We start from the raw sequence: 10,353 nt of genomic DNA, 5'->3' as shown, positions 1-10,353 counted from the left end.
TTTAAAATATATTTAATTTAAAAAAATATGAAATACATAATATGAAATTAAATTAAATTAAATTAAATTAAATAACGATCGTGGTCGTTGACCGATTCAATTGCAATAACGATCTATATGCTAAATCGAATTGATTAAACTATTGATTAATCAGTTTTTCAGTCAACTCGACCCGCTCAGATCGGCTTTAATAACACGGCCCAAAGGAGACCAAATTATGACTACAACTCTGCAAGAGTTGCCGAAAAACCAGTTTAAGGAACCTATTTTATTTTGTTGAGTCATCCTGGCATGTATAGGAAATCAGTAGCGAACGAAAAACAAATAATTACGATTTGAGAACAGATACGAAAACATGATTACTGCCACTTTAAACTTGTTAAAATGGTAAATAATTTTTCAAAAGAGTTACCATACTCACATATTCATCAATATTTGTATCCCTATTTAAGCAATAAAAGTGTACAAATTGATGCACGAAACTAAAAGGGGGTGAAAAATGAAAATGATTAATACCATCAAAGCATGCATTTGCAGAGTAAAGGAGGAAGTTGGTGGGATCAAAACCAAGAAGGGGAAGCCTGCCTTCACGAGCATAGGACTTGAGAGCAGTTTCAATGATCACACAAACAGTGTCCTTTTCATTCACCACAAACCTTATTGGCCCTGCACTCCCAAGTATGTTGATACTCACCAACAACCTCTTATTGTTGCTGTTGTTCCTCTTCTTCTGCTGATCCTCGTCATCGTCATAGCTCCTCTTTTGCATCAGCATCTTCTCAAAAGCACTCTTCTTCGTCATGGCCTCCTGAATTCTGATCTTCTTCTTCTTATTTTGAAGCTTTTTATTTTCTTGTGGTTTGACAATGAGATGGTTCAGTGTTGCGGAAGTACCAAACGGTTTTGGAGGAAGCGAAGGAAGAGGAAGAGGGTGATGGCGCGTGAAGGGTGGTTCCACACGCTGCGAACCTTGGAGAAGAGCATCAAAGAGAGAGATATACGCAGCATCCAAGAAACCTTAGCTTGGAGAAAGGAGAAGAGAGAACAGAATGTTTCGGACAAGTGCAATAAAACCCTGCACTCACTCCTTCTTATATACTCTTGTCCTCTGAATTTAGGTCCTTCATTCCTTCATCTATATATATTCATGAGTAATGTTATTTCTACATCAAAATTATCTATTAATGTATGTGTGAATAAATACATGTGTAATTTAATTTATTTTCAATATGTATTTCTATTTTAACATATATTTTATACTAATAACTAATTTTAGTGGCTAATTTTAGTATACAAGTAACATAACTCTATATTCAAATTCCAACGCTTTAATTTATTCTGTCGAGGAGTGTTAGAAGGCCAGCAATTTTTATGATTTGCAGCTATCAAATAGCTATTAATGATGATTTTAATGGTGTAAAATTGGTGTGAAATTTCATCAAATGACTCACTTTTTCTTATTGGTTACATGCTGGCCAGAATTTAGAAAAGTTGCTACCCTAGACTTTTCCTATATTTTAATAACTATGACCTATATAACCAAGTTGGGTTCCTCAAATAATTAGTTCCCTTGCCCTCAAGTGATATGTATTTCGGAATTCAAATTTATTTTTGTGCATATTATAATTATTAGAAGTCTTTAGCTTTGTGAGTCGTGTTGTGTCGTGCTCTTCGTGTAGACAAATCTTCAGACGAAGAAGAATAATGAAATGGATTTGCATTATCTTCTTCACTAGAAGAACTGTTATCACTCTGCCTGCCATGATTATTTTGAGCAGTTTCATGTTTTGCAAGTTGCTCTTGCAATTCCTTAACTTGACGGCGTAACTCCTCCATTTTAATCTCTTGAGTAGTTCTGCGCTTTGGAGCCATCTTTTACTATGTAATGAGATTGATGCTTTGATGTTGTGATGATGATGATGATGAGGATGCACAATGATGATAATGAACGAAGATAATCAATCACCAACAGAAAAGAAAAGAACAATATTACCCGGAACTTCGCAACAGACAATCCGTACTGATGACAACTCGTACCAACAGCGAGAGAACCGCACTAAGATCGTACCGCGAACCAAATAAAATTTTACTGGAGCAAATCGAGGATCGACCTAGCTCTTGATACCAAACTGACGCCGGGACGTCACTTGGGCCACCAATCTTGGCGAGGTTAACAACCCCACTATGGTGAAAGTAGCCAAGAACTCACCTTGGTTGGCTAAGCCAAGGATGCACCTCTTACTCTCAAAGAGTCTAGAGGAAAATAAGCACACATCTTATTTCAATATATAACTCAATCAATTCAACTTGCAAATAAAAGGGGTACATACGCATATTTATACTAGTAGGGGAGGGGGAACTTTCATGACTCGGGCGATGTGGGACTAACTCATAACATAATATAATATATATATGCTAAACTAGACTACTTTAATTAACGACACAAACATAAAGATATATGCTCCTGCATCAATTACATTGAGAAGGAAGAGTATATTCTCCATTTGATTTGCTCGGGCCTTTATTGGCCTTAGATATTTCCTCTTATTTTGTGATGTTTTCTTTTATTATTATCTCTTCTCTTTTGTTAGTTTGCATGTAGCTAGGTGATGATCATATATTCATATAGGTTGTGTTAATGATAGAAAGTGACCAAAAAACCTGATAAAATGACAGTAATTTTTGTGTTTTGTAATCATTAATTGGTCATTAATAATATTTTTAATGGCGTAAGATTAAATTCAACAGTGTGGGATCATTCAAAATTTTTTTATAGTTAAATGCTGGCCAATTTTTTAAAAAATTGCTGGCCTCCAAAACTTTCCCATGATAGAAAATGATAGGAAGAGTATATCCATATATTCATATATTCACCTCATAAAATGATGGAAAGTGACCAAAAAATCTAATAGTATGCCTAGAAAAAGTATATAATGCTCATGCAATCCTTTGATATACTTGTGTTAATGGTTGCAAACAAGAGGATCCTAGTGATCCCTTGATGATTTCACATATTTGTGTTAATGATATACGATTATTATTGTAGTAGAGGTGGCTATTTTATTGAACTAGGATCTTGTTTTTGGCACCATCAATAGAAAACTTGGTTAGGCAAATAAAATACACACTTTGGCATTTTGGTCTAAACATGTTGGGACAGTCCACTTTATTTTATAAATATATAATGTAAATTTACTTAATAAAATATTTTATTTTGTAATAATTAATTTTAGTATATTTATATTATGTACAATAATAATAATTGTTGGTAAAATTAATTTGAAATTTTAAAAAAAGATAGGTTATTTTTTTCTAAAAGAGTGAGTATAATTAAAAAAGTCTTAAAATTATAGCAGAATAGTAATGGCAACTAAAAGTGAATAACATTACAATTTTAGAATTATTTTTAGTGGCCATATAAATTGCCAGTAAAATAATTTTGGTGGCAATAGTAATGACCACTAAAAATGAATAACATTGCAATCTTAGAACTATTTTTGGCGGCCATATAAATTGCCAAGAAAATAGCCGCTAAAAGTTATATACTTTTTGCGGTCATTAAAAAGATTTTTACCGACAAATGTTATAATTATCGCTAAAATCTTTTAGCGACAAAGCATAAGACGACTAATGTCTAATTACCGATAAATGTATTAGTGGCTATTACCGCTAAAAACAAAATAAATGGCCGCTAAAAATAATTTTTCTAATAGTGATATAGCTGGCCATCATCATCTATTGCATATATCTTCTCTTGAAAAAATATAACGTCTTGAAAGTATGTATTTGCATCGGCACTCATTGTTAATTTGAGCCATCTCCTGTTATTCGTCTTGTAAAAAGCCAAATTACAAGCTCCATATTGTCATTGGTTGGAGTCGAATTTATAACAACCTTCCAAACTAGAAATTTATTCGCAGATATGATGTCTTTAGTGACCTTGCACGGCCCAAGCCCCAATTACATCTAGTAGAGTTGAGATTGGAGAAAGATCCAAGCAAACCTTTGTCAATGGATTTAGCATTCGTATAGTGCCTTTATATATGGATACAATTATTAGCCATCCATGATAAGAACCATGGATAAGATTGTATTGCAGCTCTGGCAGTTTGAGATGGTAAATTCCCTTCTCGTCAAGACTAAGAGTGTCGAGAGTTTCTTTATCAATGCTAGGTAATTGAGTGATACAAGCTTTGGAAGGTTCTTTAGCAGCGCCACCAATTGGTAATAGCAGCCACGGAGCTTTGATGCCATTGCGAATCTTGGGAAGTTTGAAGTTCTATTGCTTGCAAACCAATCAAAGTTGAAGGTAGTCATCATACAAATAGAGTCGCTTTGTAATTTGGTTCAACATATCTTGATGAATGTTTTTCCATTGATCAACCTCACCCATGATGTGTACGTTAGACTCGAGCTATGTCAATTGACACAGGACTCTACAATGCAATACTTTCTCTGTTTTAACTATATCAAACATTCTATGGCTAAACAATGATCATCTTGAACAATATAAACAACCATCAATTAAATAAAAATATACTACATCCTAAATTAATGTTACTAATTAAATTTAAGATTAATTTACTCTTTTAACCTTATTAATTTACATTGTTTATATATTGTTCAAAAATGTTGTTGATTACCTATATTTTTCCTTTCAATATTCCAACTTTGACTACTAAGAAGGCTTGTGTGTTTGTTTTCTTTTAATGGATTATATTTAATAACATAGAGTGCTCTTAATTATCCTATCCTTCATAGCACACATAAAAAAAATACAGGAAATTAACTATAGTACAATCTAAGCAACTCTTTTTTATTTTTTATTTTAAAATTTAAAAAAATTAATATAGTGAAAAATTATTTATTTTGTAACGGATCTATTTTTTAATTAATTGGTTAAAATTACTTTATTTCTAGTTGATTTTTTAACGAAATTGCATTAAAAAATTTTCACTTTGCATATTATATATCAAATTTCTCAATATATAGAATAAGATTAGTAGTACCTTTGATCATAAAGTTAAATGAATTGCAATACTAAACAAATAGCATATTCATTCCCATGTTAATTAATTTTAAAGTCTAAAATTAGTACGCGTTGCATGTAAATAAAGAGGTCGATATATACATATAAACAAGATGTATATTTTGCTTAATAAAGAACATATAATATATAATCTTGGGTATTAAAAACATAGTCTGTGCTATCTTGAACAAAGCAGTTGAACTAGTAGTAGCACTAGCACACAACTGCAACAAACACATTATTATTGAATAACAAAGAACAATCATGGCTAGAACACTGAATTGTAGAAGAATTCTACATTAAATTGATATATCTTTTATTTTTTGAAAAAAGAAACTTATTAATACAACCGGACGGAATAAAAAAAAAAGATACAAAAACATAAAAAATCCTAAAATCCAAACATGGATTAACCCATGGTCATCTTCGGCATTACCATCAACAACCAAATAGATTAACACCACATCATTCTTCATATCTCAAATTGATATATCTCTTCAATGGGATAAAATTTTCAGTCCAACTGATTTGTTGAACCATGCCTTCCAGCCACTACCACCATTGCTTTTCTGAGATATCAGCTCTGTGTTCGGTTCTGGCTTTGATGAACACACTTGCTTCTTGCACAGCACAAAGTTCCTCACCCCATAAGATCCTATGGCTTCCAATGGATTCAGAGCTGTCAAAGCAGTTTTCATAAAAACCAATAAAAATAACCAGTCAGCTTCAAAAATCTCATGAACCAAACTTTATGTTATTATAATATTGGACTCTTCTAAAATCACATCTTGTTACTCCCTAACACTAAATGTATCTCTATTCATATGATATAGAGAATTTCTATGGCTTAAAAATTTAGAGTTTGATACAAAAGAATTCATGGAAACCTAAAAAGGTGTTCTTGAGAAAGAATGATACCATCAAAGTATGCATTATAAAGGAGGAAGTCGGTGGGATCAAAACCAAGAAGAGGAAGCCTGCCTTGACGAGCATAGGACTTGAGAGCAGTTTCAATGATCGCAGAAACAGTGTCCTTTTCATTCACCACAAACCTTATTGGCCCTGCGCTCCCAAGTATGTTGATACTCACCAACAACTTGTTACACTGCTGCTTCTTCTGATCCTCGTGGCTTCCCTTGCTCTTGTTCTTCTGCATCACCATCTTCTCAAAAGCACTCTTCTTCATCATAAACCCTTATTCTTAAATTCTTTAACAATAAGGATTGTATGATATAAATGGTTAGTTCAAGGATCAAGGCCTACGCAGCGGTAGCACCAAACAGTTTTGTAGGAACAAAAGGAAGTGGTTGCCGTTCCAAACTCCAGCGACCTTCGAGAAGAAGAAGAGCATCTAACAAGCAGCATTCAACGCAAGGTTTTGAGTATAAAGTGACCTTGGAAGAATGCTATGCAAATTCAAATGCCCTCAATTCTTCTACTTATATATTTTAATGGTTGTTATTATTGTTTTTCTTTTTCAGTGATGTTAAGAGAGATATACACGCACTTAAAAGATTGTGTATTAATTTAGATCATTCATCTATGTATCATTGTATCTAAGGGTGTATATGGCCGGGCCACACTGGATTTGGCTTAACTCAGACCTGACCTGAAATATAGACCGGGCCTAATTTTTAGACCTTACCCCGATCCTATACCCGATGAAACCTACGCATCTTCGGGTCTGGTGAAAACCCGGTAAAAACCAGATGAAAACCGGGTCTTTAGTATGTAAAAATCACCTAATCTCCAACCATTATTTCACAATTTATATAATAAAATTCACTTAAAAAAATATAACAAGAACCAACCATTCTCTAAAATTAAAGCATAACCATAATCAATACTAATATTGTCTAATAATACCAAATATTTAAATCAATACAAATAATACAATATTATATATTAGTCTAAAGTCTTATGCATTTTAAACATAAAACATTAACTTATAATTTTATAATGACTAATAACACAAAATATTAAGGTTTACAATATTTAAATTCCACATAAGAATAGCCATCATCCATCACTAATAATACAAAATATTAATTGTGTATGATGACCGGGCCACCGGGCCGAGAATGGGTAACTCGAGCTATGACCCGGACCCGACCCAAAATAATGACCGGGTCTATTTTTGAGGCCCTTACCCGGTCCTAGACCCAATAAAATCACACTAAATTAGCCCATAAAGTGTTTAGGATCAGGCCAAATCTTCAGACCGAACCAGACCATATACACCCCTAATTATATCTACTGAAACATTTATTCCCCGTCCTATTTTCACTATTGTGCTCTGTCTTTTTTGGTTAATAATAACTATGACCAATCAATTTATCTTAGTCTTAACATGTTAACATGGTTAAGTTTATCTTATGATTTGAGATTTGCCATAAGTATTTTAAAATTATTATTAAAATTTAAAATATTACAAAATTAAATGTTATATATTTGATTGAAAATGCGAATATCACATTTAATTTAAAACTATAATATTGGTAGAAAAAGACAGATTAAAATATTTAAATTTTAAAATCCTTTGAAAAAGTATATATAACTCGTAAATCTAAAAAAGTAAAATTTGAAAGAATCTATAAAATTCAATAACCATGTTAGATGTATATTAAAATTAGTCACTAACATAATTTTAAAAATTAAACTGGACTGGCCGATTCAACTAGATTAACTGAAAACCGATTACTTAGTCGGGAGTAAGTCTAGAAACTGTTTGGCAAAAAAATCGATAAAAAAACTGATTGAATCGGCAATCAACCAATAAATTGACAGAACCGTCCGATTTTTTAACAGATTTTTTATTTGAAAATAAAACCTCTGAACCGCGTCATTTTTGTCCCTTAAGGAAAAAAAAAAAGGCTAAACAAACTAACGAGTGCTGAACCCTAATCCCTAAATCACCCATCTTCGTCTCATCTCTCGTCTCTTCTCTGCGAACCATCGCAGCAACTCATCTCTCCTCTCTTTTCTGCGAACCATCGCATAGCTACCACCACCAATCCAGCAGTCCACCGCCACCGCATCCCGCAGCCATAGCACCGACGGATTTGACCACCGCATCCTCGCCGCCTTCTGATTTTCTGATTTTTATCCCTACCTAACCCAACGAAGTCACCACGCCTCCTAGCCCTCTGTCAACCCTAACTTCCCTTTCCTTCAACGAGAAGACCTGCAGAAGTCAGAAGGAACTCCACCATCCCTAGCCCAATCGACGCCGGCAATGACCACCGGCAGTTGCCACCGTCGCGGATCGAAGCTTCAATCGGCTTAGTCGTCGTATGTTCGTCTGAACTTCGAAGCTTCTATCATCGGCAGCACGATTTGAAGATTCTGTTCTCATCCTTGTCGGCTGGTTGGTTTGAACTTCAAAGCTTCTGTCGTCGGCCACCTCTGTCCTACCAAGCATCACTTCTGCCGCCGTAGACTCTGGACCTTTTTTCTTCTCTCTGACGCAGTGAGTTCTTCAATTTTTCAATTAATTTTTTTATTTTGTTAACTATATGAAGCTGCAGTGAGTTCTTCAGTTTTTTATTTCAGTTAATTTTTTATTTTATTAATTATATGAATTTTCGTAGAATTCTTTAGTTCTTCAGCTTTTTCTTTTGTTAATTTTGTAATGTTGAATAGAATTTTGGATTCTGAATTCTAAATGTGAATTGCTGAAAACTTTAAATCTTTTTATGCTTATGAATTTGATCATGTGCGGCGGTTATCTTAGTTGTTGTGAAGAGGATTGAGGGGGAGAAGATGGAATATTGTTGGTTCATTATTCTTATCATCTGGGGAGTTTTTAGCTAGTACTGGAATCTGGAGAGTTTCTAGCTAGTACTGGACTTGTGGATAAAATTGTTGCAAAGTTTTCTCATATTAATGGTTCTGATTGAGGCTTGTAATGGCAATATGATAATGGTTATTGTTTGCTTTTTCTGATAATTGAAATCCCAGTAAATCAGTTTTCAAATACCTAATTTATAGTAGTTCTAAGACATACTAAAATGATTAAGTAAAAATGAGCTGCTATAAATTAATGGGTGAAAATGCTATTTAATTAGAGATAAAGTTTAAGAGTGAAAGTGCATAAAAGGTAGGAGGATGAGAAAATGCTCCAACATAGCAAGGCACTAACTCTCTTGAATCAACCATGTTTATAAATGCCAATGGGAAGCACATAGTTTTTATTGTATAACAAAGCTTGGCAGCAAACCTTGTTGTGTATGAAAGATTTAATTGATAATACTTTTTTAGTTTAGTGTTTTAAATTGCATTACACATTTGCAGTTGAGGCCTATAGTGGTTTTAGAAGTCTTTGCAACTGCTACGAATCTACAGCTTTAGCTTTGATAGCATAAACTGCCTTCTCCTGCCATTATTTGTAATTTCATCAATTGTAATGCAAACCATCACTTTATTTAATATTTAATTAAACCGGTTGAACCTCGGTCGAATTTCGGTCAAATTGGTGAATCAGTAAATCAGTCACCTTATCGGTTTATTAATCGGTCTGGTTCTCGTAACCTTGGTCACTAAAATTAAAAATAAAGGTTAACAAAATAATTTCATATTAAAAAATTAATAACACTAACTAATTAAAAATTAATTACACCTGTCACCTACTTTTTTTATCTGTAACATCTGAAAAAAAATCCACATTTATCTTTTACATGTATTTAATTCTTTTATTTAGTTTTTTTTGTTGATAAGACGACCATCCTTTACTGTCTAACATGATAAATAACTTTGATACACATTTGAAATAGAAACTTATATTTATTTACATGTAAGAGTATCTTATTATCGTCCTCCTCATAAAATGATACACGAAAATAAAGTTAATGGAATTCTTGATAATAGGATTTAAATTACAATGTTTATCAAATAAATAAGATTATATATATAGAGTCCCGCTAGAGAGACAATGAGGTATTTATACAATATGTATAATGGACTGTTTATTTAGCCGAATATGTATTAATAATGTAAATTAAACATTATTATCCCTAATTTCTATTTATTTTTTGTGATATCTACCCCCAATTTATTCCAAATTCTTTCATATTAACCATTCATTACCCACCATTACCTACCCTCCAAAAAATCCCATTGTTTGTTTTGCAGAAAACCCCCTTTTTCCGCTGCCCCGCCGTGTGCGCAGCAACCTGCATCCTACCGTTCTGTTTCTGCGCGAAGAACCTCTGTCAACGCCCTCTTCCTCGCGCCAACGCCCTCGCCGAAAGAACCTCTGTCACTCCTCACGCGGCCGAACATCCGTGACCTGCAACTGTCAGTGTCACCGACGTGAGTTGCAGCTA

General features: G+C 33.5%; 2 protein-coding genes across 2 annotated transcripts in view; both read right to left on the bottom strand.

Moving 5' to 3' along the window:
* The window catches only part of LOC107631260 (uncharacterized protein At4g22758), a 1,846-nt gene extending 722 nt beyond the window's left edge, over nucleotides 1-1,124 (bottom strand). The window contains exon 1 of the mRNA XM_016334644.2: nucleotides 517-1,124. Within this exon, the coding sequence (XP_016190130.1) occupies nucleotides 517-802 (286 nt within the window). The 5' untranslated portion in view covers nucleotides 803-1,124. The remainder of the gene's footprint in view (nucleotides 1-516) is intronic.
* On the bottom strand, nucleotides 5,443-6,423 carry LOC107631261 (uncharacterized protein At4g22758-like). Its single transcript, XM_016334645.2, has 2 exons — nucleotides 5,948-6,423; nucleotides 5,443-5,708 (listed from the first exon to the last, which is right to left on the bottom strand). Exons 1-2 carry the CDS (start codon nucleotides 6,216-6,218, stop codon nucleotides 5,527-5,529), a joined length of 453 nt encoding a protein of 150 aa, XP_016190131.1. The 5' UTR covers nucleotides 6,219-6,423; the 3' UTR covers nucleotides 5,443-5,526.

This window comes from Arachis ipaensis, chromosome B03 (genome assembly GCF_000816755.2).
Source record: "Arachis ipaensis cultivar K30076 chromosome B03, Araip1.1, whole genome shotgun sequence".
NCBI lineage: Eukaryota > Viridiplantae > Streptophyta > Magnoliopsida > Fabales > Fabaceae > Arachis > Arachis ipaensis.
Note: the sequence above shows the minus strand (reverse complement) of the source record. Positions and strands in the feature narration are given on the sequence as shown.

Coding starts and splice junctions, on each gene's coding strand:
- LOC107631261 (XM_016334645.2), bottom strand. CDS start 6,218: ATGATGAAGAAGAGTGCTTTTGAGAAGATGGTGATGCAGAAGAACAAG. Junction 5,709..5,947: donor TTATAATGCATACTTTGATG/GTATCATTCTTT, acceptor CTGCTTTGACAG/CTCTGAATCCATTGGAAGCC.